Source organism: Gobius niger (genome assembly GCF_951799975.1).
Source record: "Gobius niger genome assembly, chromosome: 3".
In the NCBI taxonomy this organism is placed as follows: Eukaryota; Metazoa; Chordata; class Actinopteri; order Gobiiformes; family Gobiidae; genus Gobius; species Gobius niger.
The window spans coordinates 5,452,877-5,473,408 of record NC_136854.1 but is presented as its reverse complement, the minus strand read 5'-3'; the positions used below and the strand labels follow the sequence as shown (position 1 = coordinate 5,473,408).

The 20,532-nt window shown below is 45.8% G+C and overlaps 1 protein-coding gene across 1 annotated transcript in view; it reads left to right on the top strand.

The window, feature by feature from the left end:
* LOC306960586 (piezo-type mechanosensitive ion channel component 2-like) overlaps positions 1-20,532 on the top strand; it is a 116,695-nt gene that overhangs the window by 93,849 nt on the left and 2,314 nt on the right. Inside the window, exons 38-54 of the mRNA XM_079553017.1 lie at positions 1,327-1,497; positions 1,566-1,667; positions 4,047-4,203; positions 4,272-4,454; positions 4,535-4,694; positions 5,628-5,727; positions 6,688-6,838; positions 7,954-8,041; positions 8,809-8,935; positions 9,260-9,418; positions 9,602-9,749; positions 11,565-11,753; positions 15,201-15,293; positions 15,509-15,675; positions 18,216-18,332; positions 19,038-19,117; positions 19,179-19,386. Of these exons, the coding sequence (XP_079409143.1) occupies positions 1,327-1,497; positions 1,566-1,667; positions 4,047-4,203; positions 4,272-4,454; positions 4,535-4,694; positions 5,628-5,727; positions 6,688-6,838; positions 7,954-8,041; positions 8,809-8,935; positions 9,260-9,418; positions 9,602-9,749; positions 11,565-11,753; positions 15,201-15,293; positions 15,509-15,675; positions 18,216-18,332; positions 19,038-19,117; positions 19,179-19,386 (2,400 nt within the window). The remainder of the gene's footprint in view (positions 1-1,326; positions 1,498-1,565; positions 1,668-4,046; positions 4,204-4,271; positions 4,455-4,534; positions 4,695-5,627; positions 5,728-6,687; positions 6,839-7,953; positions 8,042-8,808; positions 8,936-9,259; positions 9,419-9,601; positions 9,750-11,564; positions 11,754-15,200; positions 15,294-15,508; positions 15,676-18,215; positions 18,333-19,037; positions 19,118-19,178; positions 19,387-20,532) is intronic.

Below are 20,532 nucleotides of genomic sequence, written 5' to 3'. Positions count from 1 at the left end.
CATGGGCCATGGCCACCATTGAAGGTCTCAGCGTTTGTAATTTAGGTTATGAAATAGTGGTAAAGAATGACTGATACTGTAGTGACTCATGTAGCCAAAGATATTTAGTGTAGGAAAGTCCAGTGATCCTTGTTCTCTCTTTGATATGTTATATCTTGTTTGCAAAATAAGACAACACTTTATTGATTTCACAAATCTACACAACTTCACCATTCCCCTTTTCACTCACAGTAAGCTACTTTTAAGGAAATCTCTTGGTATTGAATATTGGTAGGTGCTCCAAACCCCAGTATCGTTATCGGAAACAAAAAAAGATGGATTGGTGCATCTTTAAACAGGACCATCCAGGCATGTCACAGTCAGGTCCCTGTCCCGTTATGTAAATATGTAAACTCAGTCTTTCCACACTGAAGCCTGGGTTTGGAGCTACCATAACAGGGGAATTGTTTGCTGTGTTTAGCTGTGAGCCGATCACGCGTTCGGCATCGACCCCGGCTGCTGAAGATGAGGAGGGTGAGGTCTTCGTCTTCATCAGAGGGCGAGGAGGACCTTGCACACAGGTATGAGTAGGCTGTACATATGTTTTGGAACTGTTACTTGGCCTAAATTATGTTGCCATCACAGGTAAAGGGTCTACATGTTACCCAGTCAACCCAGTCCAGATGATGATACTTGACTTTACAACAATGCAAAATCCCTGGATGACTGAAAGCCTAAACAAACATACAAACTTAATGTATCCTTTTATAATTTTATATTCTCATCTGTCACATATCTGTTTAGACTGACCTGCAAGAACTAGATGGATATTTCTGTCCCAATAACATTAGCTCTATCATCAATCTGGGATTGCTCCGGCTTGAATTGTTAGGCTACACTTGCTCCTGATTGGACCAAGCCAACCTCGTTTTAGCCAATCATAACCAAGTCTCAAAACGACAAACCGCAAATCAGCTAAATATTTAGTTTTGAAAAATGTTTTGTCTTTGTAAGTCTATTGCAACATCTCAAGTTTTTCCGTTGTTACCGTGTTGTTAATTTGTACCAATAAGTGTTTCTTGTACTTGGCAAAAAAAAAATATGGAAATTATTATTACAGTTATTGTAACCTCTGCATCATATATAGCTCCTGTGTCTTTAATTCCCAATACTAAACATCCTGCCCATGCATGTGTGCCTGTGTTCAGATTAGCGTCATACAGGTATCTTTATGCGAGTGATTGGATTGTTATCCATCTGAGGTTTTGACATTGTGCATGTGTGTCAGTATCAGCCCAACCTATGAGGCCAAGTGAAGTGTCACGTGGATGTGTGTCCTCTCTTTAGCTGGACTCATCTGCCGCCGTCCTACAGCCTGGCTCTGGGTCTGGACCAGGACCCTCAGCAGTACGCAGAGGCCCATGGCAGCACACAGGAGCAGGATGCAGAGCCACTGGATTCCCCTTTTCTTCTGTCGCGCACCCAGGAGCTGACGGCCAGTGAGCTGCTGCAGAACAGGTGCCAGTGTAAAAAACTCACTCGCAAAAGCATGTTGAGATGTATCTAAGACTTTATTGTTCCTCCAGGACCTTCTATGATGAAGAGCTGGAGGGTTCTGACCACTTCTTCAGCAGCCAGCCCCAGCTCCTGCAGCTCTGCTACACTCTTTACAACATCCTGGCGGCTAGGTACATCCCTGCAACACACAAGGCAGAGAGGGAGACATATACAATGTTGGGAATAACGGCGTTAGTAACTCCGTTAGATTTCCAAGTAATGAGTAATCTAATTCATGACTATTTCCTCTAAGAGAACGTTCCTGTTTCTGTCTACGCAATGGAGGTAGTTATTTATTATGGCTCGCAGATCCAGCCCTCGACTCTTTTTCCAAGGAATGGCTCTCAATATTTCAGCACGTGTGAAAGATCAGGAACAGTCAACAGTGACGTTGATTGGCTGACAGAGTGATTGACTGCACAAGGGTCCAATCAGAGGAGGTGCTGGGTGGGCAAACCTGACACGCTCTGCATTGAGACAACGCTTTTGCTAAAGCATAGTTAACACAATTACATTTAAGATTTGGCTAAAAAAATTACCCTTTCTTTAGTTTAGCCAATTTTGTGATGTTTATAGTTTCACTTCCTTACTGGACACTGACAGGAAGTGAAATAGATAAAGGGCAAACAATGTTAAACTGTTGCCGTGCCGACCATGTCGATGAAAAGCCAGCTAGTTCGAGAGACTTTTCAGAGTCCGCTAGCCTTTCCAAATGTTTTTTTTTCCTATAACCGTAAGCATGAGCCACCAAACATTACAAATTATGAACCATACAGATGTTTTCAGCCCATCGACCACATTTAGGGAGAGTCAAAGCCTAGTTAGGAATCATTAATGAAATGTGTGAACTCATTTCAAATCACAAGTTCCCCAGTTCCTAATACTGTGTATAGCCCCCTTTAGCATCAATGACAGCTTGGAGTCTTTTGTGGTCGTTGTGGAGAAGGTTCTGTATATACAGAACCGCCTTAACCAATGGGCTAGCAGGGGCTGGAGCCCAGGGGCCTACCGTATTTAAGGGCCTATCATGGGGGTCGGCAACCCATGGCTCCGGAGTGCGCATGCGGCTCTTCAGCTTCCTTGTAGTGGCTCTTCTGTCTTATTAACCCGCTTTGCGCCGCAGCTTCTTTATGCGATAAACTCGCAGGCGCGGAGCCGCTGCAGATACACGCCTGCAGATACACGCCTACAGATACACGCCTGCAGATACACGCCTGCAGGTACACGCCTGCAGATACACGCCTGCAGATACACGCCTGCAGATACACGCCTGCAGATAAACGCCTGCAGATACACGCCTGCAGATACACGCCTACAGATACACGCCTGCAGATACACGCCTACAGATACACGCCTGCGGATAAACGCCTGCAGGTACACGCCTGCAGATACACGCCTGCAGATACACGCCTGCAGATACACGCCTGCAGATACACGCACCACTCGCACTATCCCAAACGTCCGCGCTGTTTTAGGATCCGCGCTACACTTTGTAAAGAGCCCGTCTGAATCTGTCCTCTCTATACACGCTTATACGTGCAGCTGCTACGTTTTTAAGAACCAACCGTGCTGAAACATGTGCTTTTGCGCGCTCGCTCGTATCATTCAGAAACTACGTATCCTGCCTTCCCCTCGTTCATAAAAATATAGTGTCTGCCTCACTGAAATAGCTTTAAATCCCGTTAATCTAAAAAACATTCTACATTAGTTTCATAAAAATGCTTTGAGGAAGTTTATGTCAAAATAGGTCATTTCTTTTCATATTATAATTTATAGCCTATTTTTTAATGGATTGACAAGCGAAATGATGACCGTATCAATAAGAGAAACTATCATCTATGGGTACATTAAGGTGGGCCTGTTTATATAGTCTAATGGTAAAGCAGCCCATTCTTCTTGGCAAAAAAAAAAAAAATAGCCTCTAGTTCCCGTAAGTTCCTGGGCTGTCTTGCATGAACTGCACGTTTGAGCTCTCTCCACAGTGGGTCAATGATATTCAGGTCAGGAGACTGAAATGGCCACTACGGGTGCACTTTTCATCATAGGCCTTGTTTTGACTAAAAATTTCAGTTTGTGTCTCATCACTCAAATTTTGAGGCTTGTCTCTGTGTTGTTTGGCATACTGTAAGTGAGATGCTTCATGGTGTTTTTTTTTTTTAATGGATTTCTGTGACTTTGGAACAATCTAGCTTGCAGCTAAATTCTTTTTAAAGGGGCTAGATGCAAGTTGTCCATTTTATACTCACTACTGCCACCTCAGGTCATACGTGTAACTGCATCTTCTTAATGAAGCTCGTGCATGACGGCACTTCAGACCCAAATTAACACCTTTTTGAGTGAGTGCAGGATTTTAGAGGCAGTTGTGGTGAATATGTCTGAGCTCATTCTACACCTTAGGACATTGTTGAAACATGTAGGGGGAGGAAAATACAGACTTTTTAACATTTTTAAACTCCATATAGTCCCTTAAACTTGTGGTTGTCGACACTAATCCTCTAGGCTCTTCGCAGGTCAGAGGCCGTGTGCTTCCTGGTGATGGTGGTGAACCACATGGTGTCGGCCTCCTGCCTGACTCTGGTACTGCCCGTGCTAGTGTTCCTTTGGGCCTCGCTCTCTGTGCCGCGGCCCAGCAAGACCTTCTGGATGACGGCCATCATCTACACAGAGGTGCCCCCCCCTACTTTTCACTGCTCGCCCGGTTCCCTGCCTGGGCTAACTCCATGTGTCTTCCACAGGTAACCATTGTCATCAAGTACTTTTTCCAGTTTGGGTTCTTTCCGTTCAATCAGAAGCTGGAGGTGGACCGCTCAAAGCCCTTCCACCCTCCCAACATCCTGGGAGTGGAGAAGAAAGAAGGCTACGTTATCTACGACCTGCTGCAGCTGTTAGCGCTCTTCTACCACAGGGCCATACTCAAGGTACTACTGCAGAGACAAACTCAGTGCAGTATGTTTAGATGGGATGTACAAACTTACAACTTTGTTTCTACCGTGGACAGTGCCATGGACTGTGGGACCAGACTGACCCTGAGCCCAACAATAGTCACCACAGCAGCCAGCTCAGCTCCACCCGCACCTCCTGTTCAGAGCCAGCAGGGGGCACACATTTAGTGGACAGACAAAGAAGGGAGTCCGGGTCCAGCCCTGAGTCTCCAGCAGGTGGAGCAGTGGTTATCAATTGTGCACTTTTAATCTTTTTTAATCTTGAATTAAGTATTGATCGTTTATATAAGGCTGACCTTTCAGTGACCCAGCAGCTGTATGGGTGGTTGGCATAGCACCTTTATCTTCTATATTCTCCAGTATCAATTGTTTTTAGGGTTTCTAATAGGTTTTCTGAATGAAATGTAGGAAGGAAGGAAGAATTGTATTTGTATAGCACCTTTCACAGACATGTGAAAGCGCTTTACATGAGACAATTTTACATTCACCCCAGATCCCCCAGGGGGCGGCTGAGCACATCTGTGCCAACAGTCCCTCTGGCCAGCACCACACATTCACACACACATCATTCACCGTGGCCTATTGTACATGTTTATAGTGTTAGGGGAAACCGGAGTACCCGGGGGAAACCTACGCAGACATGGGGAGAACATGCAAACTCCATCCATCCATCCATCCATCCATCCATCCATCTATCCATCCACCGCTCTTTGTCTTACCTGTCACTTAGGACCTGTTTGCCATGGGAGACCCTACCAGGGGCACAAAGCCCCCAACAACAGAGCTCCAGGATCATTCGGGGGCTCAAACCCCTCCACCACGTAAGGTGGTGGTTCCAGGAGGGGAAAATGCAAACTCCACACACAGACGTTTCCACCAGAAACACCCTAAACAATTGATCCTGGAGCATCGTAGAGGTCACCGTCATGGAAAGCACAGGCACCATGCTGACCACCCATACAGCCACTGGGTCACTTAAGGTCAAATACGCACTAATATCAACTTTTATCCCCCTGAAAAAAGTTACCTTTAATCAAAATCAATCACGTCATTATAACTGTATTTCTCCATCAGGACATTTTTGTAACTTTCTTCTATTTGAGGAACATTGTGACATACTATAATGAATGCTTTCTTGTGCCCTGGCAGGCAGCACTGGCTCTACTTTCCAGCCTGAGAAAAAGATGCAACTGTTCCTGACCAAACTGAGAGACCTTTCCCGGAAAGCCCAACGCCAGTTGGTCAACAGGTGAGGCTGGGGCAAAGTAGTCGAGCTGATGGAGGTGAGGCTGTAGCAGGCAGGACTGATGGAGGTGAGGCTGAAGCAGGCAGGACTGATGGAGGTGAGGCTGTAGCAGGCAGGACTGATGGAGGTGAGGCTGAAGCAGGCAGGACTGATGGAGATGAGGCTGAAGCAGGCAGGACTGATGGAGATGAGGCTGAAGCAGGCAGGACTGATGGAGGTGAGGCTGAAGCAGGCAGGCCTGATGGAGGTTACGTAATTTGTCAAGCGCTTTTGTACACAAAGCCATTTATAGTTTATTTTTTGACTGACAGGAAGTGCAGAGACCTGAGCGCTGGACTTATATGGTCGTTTTTCCTGGTTCTGGTCAGGACTGGCGCAACAGCGTTCTGGATGAACTGCTGTTGTTTTCCAGTGAGCAGCTGTTAACAGTAGAGGTCGACCTATATGTTTGTTTCTATGGCTGATGCCAATTTTGGGGGATTTTTTTGGCCGATGCCAATGTTCATATTATTTATTTATTATTATTATTTATTATAAAATACCCAAATATCAGCTGATCAGTAGATACAGTATCTCACAGTAGTCTATAATGTGATGAGGACAAGTGCTCTGGACACTACACCTCTGATCTTGGCAATGTTTTTCACATGGTAAAAAGCTGCTGCTGTTGATACTTTAGAGAGAGAGACTCGAGATGACTGATAACGCTTTCTCTTTAGTCGACGAAATTAACACTGCGAGGTAGGACTAGGACTAGGACCGTTTAGAGCAGAGCAGTTTTGAGCAGTACCCACCCAGATTCCCACCCTATTTTCTAACCTCTGTAAAAGGCAGCACCCAGGGCCAGGAGAGGTTTATTTGTACAGCACTTTTTTAACAAATGTTTCAAAGTGCTTCACAACAGAATGTTCAAGTGTTCATGTTTGCAGCAAAGAAAGTGTCATTTGTGTGCGCTGTCATCAGCAGAATGCGTGCGGCCTGTTCTCCGGTGCGTGACTTCTTCCGCGCTCTGGTGCAGCCCGAGTACAGCGCGGTCACGGACGTCTACGTGCTCATGTTCCTGGCCGACACCGTGGACTTCATCATCATCGTCTTCGGCTTCTGGGCCTTTGGGGTGAGCTTCCCACAGAGCCCTGCACAAGCATAGTCAAATGGGAACGGGGCAGTCAACAGTTTACATGAACGGAGTCACTCTGTTCAACATGCTACATTCATCTACTACACTCAGCAAAAATGGAAACCCAACACTTTAGTTTTGGCTAAAGTGTTTTTCATGCGTTGAACTCAAAGACATAAAACTTTGAATATTGTAAATACAGTATTTATGGATCTAATGTGTTTTGTCCTTGAGATCACCCCATGAAAAATGAAAGCAAAAACAAAAGTGTTGCATTTACATTGTTGTTGAGTGTACATAGACCAAAAGAATCAGATTACTTTCTCTGTCCGATCCCGTTTGGGAGCACCAGGAAGCCTCGGTGAATGTCGAGTGTGAGTGAGTGGTTAGTAGTGGTCGGTGGGGTTGTTGGCCCAGATAGGCAGCCTTGCTTCCTTCCATCAGTTTACCCGTGGGGCAGCTGTGGCTACATGCATTGCATGCCATCACCGAGTATGGTGTGAATGAATAATGCACAAACTTGTAAACCTTCTTTGAGCATCTATAAAAGCGCTATATAAGACTAATGCATGTATAATTATTACTATTATATGCCACGTTCGTGTGGTCCTCCGGAACTTGGAAAGCGTGAACTCAGGAGAGAAGAAGATTCCCGACTTCCGCACCTGACTGTGGAAATCAGCTGAATTGTTGATCTATGTGCTACTATAAGCTGTTTTTGTCCTGGGAGTATCATAATTGTGAAATGCCTAACATTAATGCTAGCAGCTAATAACAAATGTAAATGTTCGCTCAGTTAAACACTCGTCAGTGATAACTTGTTGATATTTGGTGAAATGAGAATCCCCACTTTCCAAAACAAAAAGCTCATGAACACAAATTGTTTGGGAACAACGAGGTTCCATCCCAGGGAAACGAGCTTCCCAGTTCACATGAATGTACTAAAGTTTGGGGAACAATATAAAACATCAGAATGTCTTCAAAAAAGAGCTTATTTATAATGTGTACATCTAGAAGAAGAAAAAATATTAGTTATTGTAAGATTTAGTTAAAACTGAGGAAATGTTGTAACAAAGACGATGATGTTGTAAGTGTGTGGTGTGTTGTTGCAGAAGCACTCAGCAGCGGCAGATATCACCTCCTCTCTGTCTGAAGACCAGGTTCCTGAAGCCTTCCTGGTCATGGTACTCATTCAGTTTGGTAGGTCTCTGCTTTCATGTGGCCCATGTCCAAAAAGGTGTCCGAGGCACTCTATCAGAATGAAGTTTAAAGCAGGGACCAGCCAACGCGTTTCAGCACAGTGCGTGTTTGTCTTGTGATAGTGTGTTTGTGTTCAGGGACCGGCAGACTGTGATAGTGTGTTTGTGCACAGGGACCAGCAGACTGTGATAGTGTGTTTGTGCTCAGGGACCAGCAGACTGTGATAGTGTGTTTGTGTTCAGGGACCAGCAGACTGTGATAGTGTGTTTGTGTTCAGGGACCAGCAGACTGTGATAGTGTGTTTGTGTTCAGGGACCGGCAGACTGTGATAGTGTGTTTGTGCTCAGGGACCAGCAGACTGTGATAGTGTGTTTGTGTTCAGGGACCAGCAGACTGCGATTGTGTGTTTGTGTTCAGGGACCAGCAAACTGTGATAGTGTGTTTGTGTTCAGGGACCAGCAGACTGTGATAGTGTGTTTGTGTTCAGGGACCAGCAAACTGTGATAGTGTGTTTGTGCACAGGGACCAGCAGACTGTGATAGTGTGTTTGTGTTCAGGGACCAGCAGACTGTGATAGTGTGTTTGTGTTCAGGGACCAGCAGACTGTGATAGTGTGTTTGTGTTCAGGGACCAGCCGACTGTGATTGTGTGTTTGTGTTCAGGGACCAGCAGACTGTGATAGTGCGTTTGTGGTCAGGGACCAGCAGACTGTGATAGTGTGTTTGTGTTCAGGGACCAGCAGAATGTGATTGTGTGTTTGTGCTCAGGGACGATGGTGGTGGACCGTGCGCTCTATCTCCGGAAGACTGTCCTGGGGAAGCTGGTGTTCCAGGTCATCCTGGTGCTGGGTATCCACTTCTGGATGTTCTTCATCCTGCCCACCGTCACAGAGAGGTACAGCTCAGCCAGCCAGATCCAGTCCTGGTGTGAGCCGTTTTTTGAATCCAGGTTTAGACCTAGTTTAGTTTCTGTTTAGTCTTGGTTTGATCCTGGTTCAGTCCTTGTTTAGATCTGGATTGGCCCTGGTATACAATCGTCCTGCTTCAGTCCATGCTTAGTTTCGGTTTTGTCCTGGTTTAGACCAGATTTAGTCCCAGTTAAGCCCTGGTTCAGTCCTGGTTTGGTCCTGGTTTTGTCCTGGTTTGTCCTGGTTTTGTCCTGGTTTTGTCCTGGTTTTGTCCTGGTTTTGTCCTGGTTCAGTCCTTTTGTGTGCTGCAGGCGCTTTAACCAGAACTTGGTGGCTCAGCTGTGGTACTTTGTAAAGTGCGTGTACTTTGGGCTGTCGGCGTACCAGATCCGCTCTGGGTACCCCACTCGAGTCCTGGGCAACTTTCTGACCAAGAGCCACAACTACCTCAACCTCTTCCTCTTCCAGGGGTAAGTCCTCCTGGATCACTCCACACTCTCCACGTCACTGTGACTGTAATATTTGTTTTGAACGAGTTCACCGCAGACATGTGTCACAGATAGGTCATGTTTATCCATGTTTAATACCTTTAATAATGCCTGGTAACGGGCCTTAAATGTGTCGCCTGTGATCCTTGTGATTTGCACTGTTAGCTTCCGAATGGTGCCCTTCCTGACCGAGCTGCGAGCCGTGATGGACTGGGTTTGGACCGACACCACTCTGTCCCTGTCCTCCTGGATCTGTGTGGAGGACATCTACGCCCACTGCTTCACCCTCAAGTGCTGGAGAGAGTCTGAGAAGGTATCACTCCATACCACTTCCTGTCGTCAGAATAGAGTCAGTGTAGTGCTTGTCTTAAATTAGAGAGGCATCTGCCGATGTCCGATATTGGCCATTGGCTTTGTTATAAGTCTCTCTGAGTGAAAAGGTGAATGGTCTTTTTTCTCTATTGTGATCAATAAAGTCTAATCTTTTCTCGGAAACCTGGGGCCCGATCTTGTGTCTCAAAAAGCAGACGATAGTGTGACATTTCGCCCTCAGTAGGAGTGCAATTTGTGGTCTTGCCACTCCAGAGTTAGCGCATTTGTGTGTCTCTCTTGCTCTTTTTCTCTCGAGACGTGAACATTGTTTAGCTCACGATGGGGTAAATAAAGTTTTTAGTTTGGCCCAAGAGATCCAAAGGCTGAAGGCAGCACAATGTAAACGAGGAAATTAATCTCAGCGGTGTTCCCATCAGAGCAGTCACCTCTTCTTGTGACGGCCCTCACAAGTGGCAAAGACGCAAAGCACATAGCTCCGCCACTCAGAAAATTATTCGCCAAGAGCCTGCGCTCCGCCGTGCTCCACCACAAGATCTGGCCCGTGATGTTACAGATAATTTATATTTGTTAATAAACCAATATCCATCCATCCATTTTCTTCCGCTTTATCCGGGGCCGGGTCGCGGGGGCAGCAGTCTCAGCAGAGATGCCCAAACTTCCCGATCCACGCACACCTCCTCCAGCTGTTCTGGGGGGACCCCGAGGCGACACCAGGCCAGCTCGGAGACATAGTCCCACCAGCGTGCCCTAGGCCTTCCAGGAGGCCTTGTCCCACTAGGACATGCCTGGAACTCCTCAGCTGGCTCCTTTCGACATGAAGGAGCAGCGACTCTACTCCGAGCTCCTCTCGGGAAACTGAGCTCCTCACCCGATCTCGAAGGGTGCGCCCAGCCACCCTGCAAAGGAAACTCATTTCGGACGCTTGTATTCGCGATCTTGTCCTTTCGGTCATGACCCAAATCTCATGACCATAGGTGAGAGTGGGAACGTAGATCGATCGGTAAATTGAGAGCTTTGCCCCCGACTCAGCTCCCTCTTCACCACGACAGACCGACACAGCGACCGAATCACTGCTGACGCCGCACCGATCCGTCTGTCGATCTCACGCTCCATCCGTCCCTCACTCGTGAACAAGACCCCGAGATACTTGAACTCCTCCACTTGAGGTAAGGACTCCCCACCGACCTGTAGAGGGGAAGCCACCTTTTTCCGGTGGAGAACCATGGCCTCAGATTTGGAGTTGCTGATCCTCATCCCGGCCGCTACACACTCGACTGCAAACCCCCCCAGAGCAGCTGAAGGTCCTGGTTTGTTGAAGCCAACAGAACAACATCATCTGCAAACAACAGAGATGAGATCCTGAGGCTCCCAAACCGGACACCCTCGGCTATCTGTACTATCTGTACCAAATGAAGATGTCAATAGGAACTAGGCAAAATGTGATCTGACAAAATCTGCAAAACATTTACTTATACTATATATTGTGAACCTGCCTAATGTGCTTGAAATATGTTGAAGACAACAGAATGCAGTGCGTTATCATATTTACATCAATATATAGTTAGAGTCCTGATCTTGCATCATAGTCCTTCTTGTTTTTCCACGTCTGATCCTGGGAGATTCTCTGTTTACTTCTAGTTTCAAGCAGATTTTTGTCTGTAATTAACTTTTAATCATTGAAACGTCTCTTCCATCACAAACACATACCTGAAGTGGTGTTTTTAATTGTGTATGTTTTAGTAATCTCCAATGTCATGAATGCCACCTTTAGTCCGAGTAACCTGTCCATGTGCAGCGGTACCCTCAGCCTCGCGGGCAGAAGAAGAAGCGCGTGGTGAAGTACGGTATGGGCGGCCTCATCGTGCTCCTGCTCATCTGCATCGTGTGGTTTCCGCTGCTCTTCATGTCCCTCGTCAAGTCTGTAGCTGGATTGGTCAACAGGCCGCTGGACGTGTCCGTAACAGTTACGCTGGGCGGATTCCAGGTACGACACATAAATTCACTTTTTCTAAGCATTGATGTCAGTCATCTCACTCGCACTTTATTCCTACGAGGATGACCACAGCCAACACTAAACTCATAAAAGTATCAGTGTTTAACTAAAAAGCTCACATTAGACGATAAAAGAACAAATCAGCTGATTTCAACGTCAGGTGTGGAAGTCGAGAAGCTTGTTTTGACCCGAGTTCCCCAGTCGTTTTCCCCAGTCGTTTTCTCCAGTCGTTTTCTCCAGTCGTTTTCTCCAGTCGTTTTCCCCGGCCGTTTTCTCCGGTCGTTTTCTCCAGTCGTTTTCTCCAGTCGTTTTCCCCAGTCGTTTTCTCCAGTCGCTTTCTGCAGTCGTTTTTTCCCAGTCGTTTTCTCGTCGTTTTCTCATCGTTTTCCCCAGTCATTTTCCCCAGTCATTTTCCCCAGTCATTTTCTCCAGTCATTTTCTCCGGTCGTTTTCCCCAGTCGTTTTCTCCAGTCTTTTTCTCCAGTCGTTTTCCCCAGTCATTTTCTCCAGTCGTTTTCTCCAGTCGTTTTCTCCAGTCATTTTCTCCAGTCGTTTTCTCCAGTCGTTTTCTCCAGTCGTTTTCCCCAGTCGTTTTCTCCAGTCATTTTCTCCAGTCGTTTTCTCCAGTCGTTTTCTCCAGTCCTTTTCCCCAGTCGTTTTCCCCAGTCGCTTTCTCCAGTCGTTTTTTCCCAGTCGTTTTCTTGTCGTTTTCTCATCGTTTTCCCCAGTCGTTTTCTCCAGTCGTTTTCCCCAGTCATTTTCTCCAGTCATTATCTCCAGTCGTTTTCTCCGGTCGTTTTCTCCGGTCGTTTTCTCCGGTCGTTTTCTCCGGTCGTTTTCTCCAGTCGTTTTCTCCAGTCTTTTTCTCCAGTCGTTTTCTCCAGTCGTTTTCTCCAGTCGTTTTCTCCAGTCTTATTCTCCTGTCGTTTTCCCCAGTCGTTTTCTCCAGTCGTTTTCTCCAGTCTTTTTCTCCGGTCGTTTTCTCCGGTCGTTTTCTCCGGTCGTTTTCTCCGGTCGTTTTCTCCAGTCGTTTTCTCCAGTCTTTTTCTCCAGTCGTTTTCTCCAGTCGTTTTCTCCAGTCGTTTTCTCCAGTCTTATTCTCCTGTCGTTTTCCCCAGTCGTTTTCTCCAGTCGTTTTCTCCAGTCTTTTTCTCCAGTCGTTTTCTCCTGTTGTTTCTCCAGTCGTTTTCTCCAGTCGTTTTATCCAGTCAGTTTCTCCAGTCGTTTTCTCCTGTCTTTTTACCCATTTTTTTCTCCTGTCGTTTTCTCCTGTCGTTTTCTCCTGTCTTTTTCTCCTGACGTTTTCTCCTGTCGTTTTCCCCAGTCGTTTTCTCCTCGTTTTCTCCAGTCGTTTTCCCCAGTTGTTTTCTCGTCGTTTTCTCCAGTCGTTTTCTCCAGTCGTTTTCTCCAGTCGTTTTCTCCAGTCGTTTTCTCCAGTCTTATTCTCCAGTCTTATTCTCCAGTCTTTTTCTCCAGTCGTTTTCTCCTGTCGTTTTCTCCAGTCGTTTTCTCCAGTCTTTTTCTCCAGTCAGTTTCTCCAGTCGTTTTCTCCTGTCTTTTTACCCATTTTTTTCTCCAGTCGTTTTCTCCTGTCGTTTTCTCCTGTCTTTTTCTCCTGTCGTTTTCTCCTGTCGTTTTCCCCAGTCGTTTTCTCCTCGTTTTCTCCAGTCGTTTTCCCCAGTTGTTTTCTCGTCGTTTTCTCGTCGTTTTCTCTAGTCGTTTTCTCCAGTCGTTTTCTCTAGTCGTTTTCTCCAGTCGTTTTCCCCAGTTGTTTTCTCGTCGTTTTCTCGTCGTTTTCTCTAGTCGTTATCTCCAGTCGATTTCTCCAGTCAGTTTCTCCAGTCATTTTCTCTAGTTTTTTTCTCCAATCGTTTTCTCCAGTCGTTTTCTCCAGTTTTTTTCTCCTGTCGTTTTCTCCAGTCGTTTTCTCTAGTTTTTTTCTCCAGTCGTTTTCTCCAGTCAGTTTCTCCAGTCGTTTTCTCCTGTCATTTTCTCCAGTTTTTTTCTCCAGTCGTTTTCTCCTGTCATTTTCTCCAGTCGTTTTCTCCAGTCGTTTTCTCCAGTCGTTTTCTCCAGTCGTTTTCTCCAGTCATTTTCTCCAGTTTTTTTCTCCAGTCGTTTTCTCCTGTCATTTTCTCCAGTCGTTTTCTCCAGTCGTTTTCTCCAGTCGTTTTCTCCAGTCGTTTTCTCCAGTCGTTTTCTCCAGTCGTTTTCTCCAGTCAGTTTCTCCAGTCGTTTTCTCTTGTCTTTTTACCCAGTTTTTTCTCCTGTCGTTTTCTCCAGTCGTTTTCTCCTGACGTTTTCTCCAGTCGTTTTCTCCTGTCGTTTTCTCCAGTCGTTTTCTCCTGTCGTTTTCTCCTGTCGTTTTCCCCAGTCGTTTTCTCCTCGTTTTCTCCAGTCGTTTTCCCCAGTTGTTTTCTCGTCGTTTTCTCGTCGTTTTCTCTAGTCGTTTTCTCCAGTCGTTTTCCCCAGTTGTTTTGTCGTCGTTTTCTCCAGTCGTTTTCCCCAGTCGTTTTCCCCAGTCGTTTTCCCCAGTCGTTTTCCCCAGTCGTTTTCCCCAGTCGTTTTCCCCAGTCGTTTTCCCCAGTCGTTTTCTCCAGTCTTATTCTCCGGTCGTTTTCTCCAGTCGTTTCTCCAGTCGTTTTCTCGTCGTTTTCTCGACGTTTTCTCGACGTTTTCTCGACGTTTTCTCTAGTCGTTTTCCCCAGTTGTTTTCTCGTCGTTTTCTCGTCGTTTTCCCCAGTCCTTTTCTCCAGTCCTTTTCCCCAGTCCTTTTCTCCAGTTGTTTCCTCTAGTTTTCCTCTAGTCTGGCGTTAACCAGGCTACACCTGACTATGGAAATCAGCAGATTTGTGCTTTTATAGACGTTGCCTTTTAGTTAAACACTCCTCGTGAGCCGTCGTCATCCTTGGAGAAACATAATAGCGAGTGAAATACCCATCATCAATGTTAGCGAAAAGTACATTTGCGTGATTTTTTTAAAAAACAGTCACTGTTTAGCTTTTGATGTCTAATAACACATATAAATGATTAGCTGAGCTAGGCGCTAATCAAAAGACCAATTTCATCTGATGACATCAACATCCCCACATTCCCACATAAAAAGCTCATGAAGCAAACCTACTGGGGCAATGATATCACATCTCAGGAAAACGAGCTCCACTGTACACTTGAAAGCAGCATTACACTTGTATTGCGCTTTACAAGCCTGTGTTACCAAGCTTCTCAAAGCGGCACACTGTAGTCATTATTCCTTCACGCTATGGTAAGATAGTTTTGTAGCCGCAGCTGCCCTTGGGGTAGACTGAGAAAAGCGAGGCAGCCAATCTGCGCCCTCAGCCCCTCCGAGCACCACCAACCACTCACTCACACTACATTCATACTGGCCTATTGTACATGAGTGCGCGAGTTAGTGATACAGATCTTTGTTTTCTTCAGCCCATCTTCACCATGAGTGCACAGCAGAACCAGCTGAGGGACCTAAGTGAGAAGGAGTACCAGGCCTTCCTCAGCTCTTACAGCTATGAGCCTGTGAGTAAACTGCATGTTTAAGTTCTGAAGCAGTGCAAATTGTAATGTTGATTTGATCACAACTTAAATCTGAGCACCTGTTCCCATTCAAGTCAAAGATATTGCTATTGCTGTTATTGAAAGCAGAGAGCGTTTGAATGCATGAAGTTTCAGGTAGTTCAGCCTTTCTTTAAGAGCAGACGCGACATGTTGACATTGTTTCCTGTGGCTCCTAGAGCGCTCTTCAGTTCCTGGAGGCCTACAGCGCTGAGGATGTGACTGTGGCCGAGCTCCCAGGCAGCAGTAACTCCCTGTGGACCATCAGCCCCCCGAGCCGCCACTACCTCAGCCACGTTCTTCATCTGGACAGCTTCCCGCTCACTCTGTCCTGGACCGTGCAGAGGTACACTGCCCTTACACTGTCTCCTACTTACTACTTCCCCCACCGGCCCTTTGAGAAATCTCTCAACTTTCCCGATTAGCAACACTGGCACTGTCCTGAGCCGACCTTAGGCGACCTTCCTTGGCCAATTGCGGTCGAACTGGAGCAACATGTAACCAAGTTACGAGAAATACTGCTCCAGAATCAAAGTGCATTGGATTAGCACAAAGTAACTGTGTATGCTGTCCCTGTCCCAGGAACTAATGGCACGTTCAGACCGGACACGGCCAAGCGACAAAAAGCATCTGGTTTACATGCACAGTAATATCGTATATGGTGGGCACACTTCAAGAAGTGTCTGAAGATCATGGGTTAGGGATAGGGTTCTTTTGATGGAGATATCATCCTCCATCGTGATATCAAATAAATGCAAATTATAAGCTCCCCTTTACATTTGTTAGTGTGATAAGAGCCTTAATATTGAGGCGCAGATGACGCTCTGAATAAGTCGTCCTCCTCTCAGACTTTTACGCACCAGTTGATAACATTTCTCTTGTAAAATGTTTGTTGTTCAGATCATGTTTCGTTTAGATCCATTCATCCTGCAATCTCACATTTTTCCTTACATTAATAAAAAGCAGCCTTTATATAGGCTATGTAAATGTCTCTAGAAAATGCTTGAGAGAATGAGAGAATCACAATGATTCACTGTAAACTGCCAATTAAGGGCACATCGCCCAACCCTAGATCCCACAGCACATTTTGAAGCTTTTCGCAAGTTTTGATTTTTCAAGCTTTTGACACATGTCCAGCATGTCCAGGGTGTCCAGCGTGTCCAGCGTCTTCAACGCGGCCGATGCTAGAGTTGGGATTGATGAACTTTTGGCATAATTCGTGGCGCATCAACCAAGGATTAGCTTCATCGTTTTGTGAACCGGAGCTGCAGCAGCTCTTGGACAAAGTTACACGTCAGTGTTTCTTTTTTCCCCATCAGAGAAAGCTAATGCTACGAGCTAAATACAAGCTCCAATCGATCCTGTGAACACACTATTTAAAAGTCAATAAAACCATCCATCAAACCATCCATTTTCTTCCACTTTTCTGTGTCCGGGTCGTGGGTCACATTGCACCAGCCCCTTGTCTGCAGGTGGTGGGTCCACAGAAGGACGGCCTCATGGTTCTAACCGGGCCTGTTGGTCTCTCATAAGGGGCTTCTGAGCCGCTTTTTGTCTGACCCGTCACCTAGGACCTGTTTGCCATGGGAGACCCTACCAGGGACACCAAGCCCCGGACAACAGAGCTCCAGGATCATTCGGGTGCTCAAACCCCTCCAGGGTTCCAGGAGGGGTCAATAAAACCACCATCTACATAAAACAACCGTTTAACAATGACCATTCACTGACCTGGGCTTGTTGATTTTGAAGTTTATTGGTCACATTTCATCAACAGTTGTCCGTAGCCGAGCTGCTAACCAAATGATAGCTCGGATTGATCCTGTGAAAGCTTATTACTACTTGCAGACTTTTCATCAACAATGAGCTGCAGGCGATTGTCACATGCAAACCGGGCTAAGCTAGTCTCAGCTGTGGCAATGATGAAATAATCTATTCAAGCGTATGGGCTGGATATGGGCTTAAATACTGGGGGGATCCTGGTGTAGATCATGGGGGTATAGTTAAAGATCCATAGGACAGGGCAGTTAGCAAAGAGGGGCTAATTGACCCAAAACGGCATTTATTTTCAGACAAGACCTCATTCTGCTTCAGAACACTTTGAGCTGACATGTGTGCAGAGCTTGGTGACAAGCGTCTGACTTCAATAAGCACAAGCGTCCAACTAGGGGCTTTAGGCAGGAAATTGACACTTGAGAAGCATGTGGTGTTAACGTGTCATAACTGTCAGGCTGCCGAACGCAACAACAACACACTGTCAAATAGCATTGCTACTTTCAATGGGTGACTGCCGTTGTCCACAGCAAAGCTGTGCACGACTGCTCCTACATGGATGACAGGAGAGATCATTTTAGTGGCTGGATCAGCGCAGAGAATATGTTTGGGACCATGAGGCAGAAGACTCCCATCGGAGCTCCAGCGTTACAGCGCTGATCGATCATATGAAGCAAGAAATAGGCACCAATAAAATCACAAAAACCATCAGCCACATTTAAATCGCCTTTTAAAGTTGTGCTGTGCTTATTGAATGTACAGTTTATTGTATTATATTACAACCATGTTCACCTAAAAAAAAGAAATGATCACAAGTGAAACCACCATCACCATCAGGACACAGAATTGGAGTTTTAGCAACAATAGTTGCCACAGCTGCCGTGAAAGTGGACTGCCAATCCGCCCCATCAGCCTGACCAATCACTCACTCACACATTATTAACCCACTGTGTACATGTGTTAGTGGTAGAGGAAACCATTGCAGATATGGGGAGAACATGCAAACTCCACAGAAGGCCCTGGCTAACCACTGCACCACCCTAATACCATACTGAGCCGCTGTGGCAACACAAAATCCTTTGTGGATCACTAAATCTAAGTTGTGTTGTGTCACAGGAACCTGAGCCTGGGGGCCAAGGCAGAGTTAGCTTCAGGGAAACATGTAATTTACCTGGAGGACCACACCAGACTGGAGCTCATCCACCTGCTCAACGGCACCAGAACCCTCCCGGTGTGAGTATAAACTGACAGAAAGCTGAGATGCCCAAATCGTGAGTTTACACAGAGTAGATTGTCCTATTTAAAGGGACTATACAGAGTTTAAAAATGTTAAAATAATGTATTTTCCTCCCACTACATGTTCCAGCCATGTCCTAATGTGTAGAATGAGCCCAGACCTATTAGCCAAAACTGCCTCTAAAATCCTGTACTGTCACTCAAAAAGGTGTTAATTCGGGTCTGAAGTGCCGTCATGCCCAAGCTTAATATAGAAACTGCAGTTACGCATAAGGCCTGATCACCAACTTGCATCTAGCCCCTTTAAGTTATGATAAAGTATGGAAATGGGGAGTAGGATAAAATAGGTTTAACGTCTTCCTACTCCCTTTCGAGCATGTATTATTTTAATGTAATTGTGTTTTCTTTTCTATTTATATAGTGTATGTTTTTTATCAGCTTTGATTGTGTACAGAGCATGTTCAAAACAGAAAATAATCAAACAAACAAACAAACTATGACTTTTTAAAAAGGAAAAATGCTAAATTGACTTTTTTAGCCTCTAATCATATTAGAACATTGTCCCCTGTCCCTCATCAAAATCATACCTGGAGTATCGTAGTAGAAATGGTCAAATATTGACTGGACTGGGTTAACTGAGTTGACGATGTGTTCCTTCTACTCTGAACCTAAATGTGTTAAACTGTGTAACTGTGTGTCCAGCGTGATTCCGGACGTCTTTCCGTGCTTCCTCCGCGCTCCGAGTGACTCCAACGCTAAGCCCATCGAACAGCTGTATCCAGGTAAGAGCCACAGGCATGTGCAGCGCTCTTCTGCACTGTCACTTTAACTCTGCTTTGTTAGATGGACGCTTTAAGGACATCCTGTTGGCTCTGGAACGGACCACCAATCAGCGGTCGGATATGCAGGAGTGGTGGATCGTAGACCAGTCCGCAGACAGTTTGGTCCACCTGGGGGGTGCGGTCACGGAGCGCCGGGAAGCAGGACTGCAGCTGTTTGTCTTCAGTGACAAAGTCAGTCCTCCCAGCCTGGGCTTCCTCGCCGGATACGGGTACGCACTCAAGCAACTAAAGCCTGTCTGACCAGTGGGTTACAGGAACTTTACAGGAGCTTCAGTGGAGGTTTCCTCCAGAAATTCCGGTTTCCCCTACCACGGAAAACATGTACAATAGGCCAGGATGAATGACGTGTGTGAATGATGGTGGTGGTCAGAGGGATCGTTGGCACAGATGTGTGCAGTCGCAAAAGCGCTTCTGTCAGTCTCCCCCAGGGGAAACTGAAGCTACAAACGTAGTTTACCACCACTGAGTATGGAGTGAATGTACAATTGTCTCATGTAAAGCGCTTTGTGACTATATCTGTGAAAGGCGCTATATAAATAAAGTTCTTCTTTTTTTAAAACTTAACTGAAGTAGTTTATTCATTCAACAGCTTTAACCATTAAGTTTGCTCGCAAATTTCTATAACTCTTCTTTCTCATCATCTTCATTGTATGCGGGCCGTTTGGTTTTTTGGCAGCACCATTAACACATTGAGGCCGCGCTGTTTTGGGGATTTAGCTGTTGAGTGCCAACAATCCAGACCATTTTTCATGGTATTTGTAGCACCACAGCATGTTTTATGTTGTAGCTATGAACACATGCTGTGGTTCGTTTGAAAGGTGAGACTCTAAGCTCTCAGTAGGCGGAAACCGCTAAATGCTTTAACCGTGCCTCAGTTCCTGAGAAAGCCTAAGCTAAACAGAGGCTTGTTTTGATCAAAATCACAGATTTTTTTCTAGAAACAGTGATATTGCGTGTTTTTGGAAACACTCTGCTTTCTGATTAACTCCTCTCTCCTCCTCCTCTCGTCTCTGGACAGGCACTAATGTTATGGAAAGAGGCAAATGTCTAAATATCTCAGTTTCAGTTAAATTTTCAAGAAATTGTCAACATTGTTGACACGTTTTGAAACACCACGTGTTGCCACAGATCGATTGCTTTTCATGGCGTGTGCATTTAAACAGCCTGGTTCTCAGATTGAAGACTTTAACAGGATGTTTCTCAGCCGTCCTTGGACTGATTTTAACCATTTAAAAACTCAGAGAAATGTTAAAAGAGAAGTGTCGGCTCTATAGCTGTTCACTGCGCAATACCACGCCCCCTCGGACAAAAAGAAATGCAATAATACATATGAAATGTCGAGATGTGACTTTTTA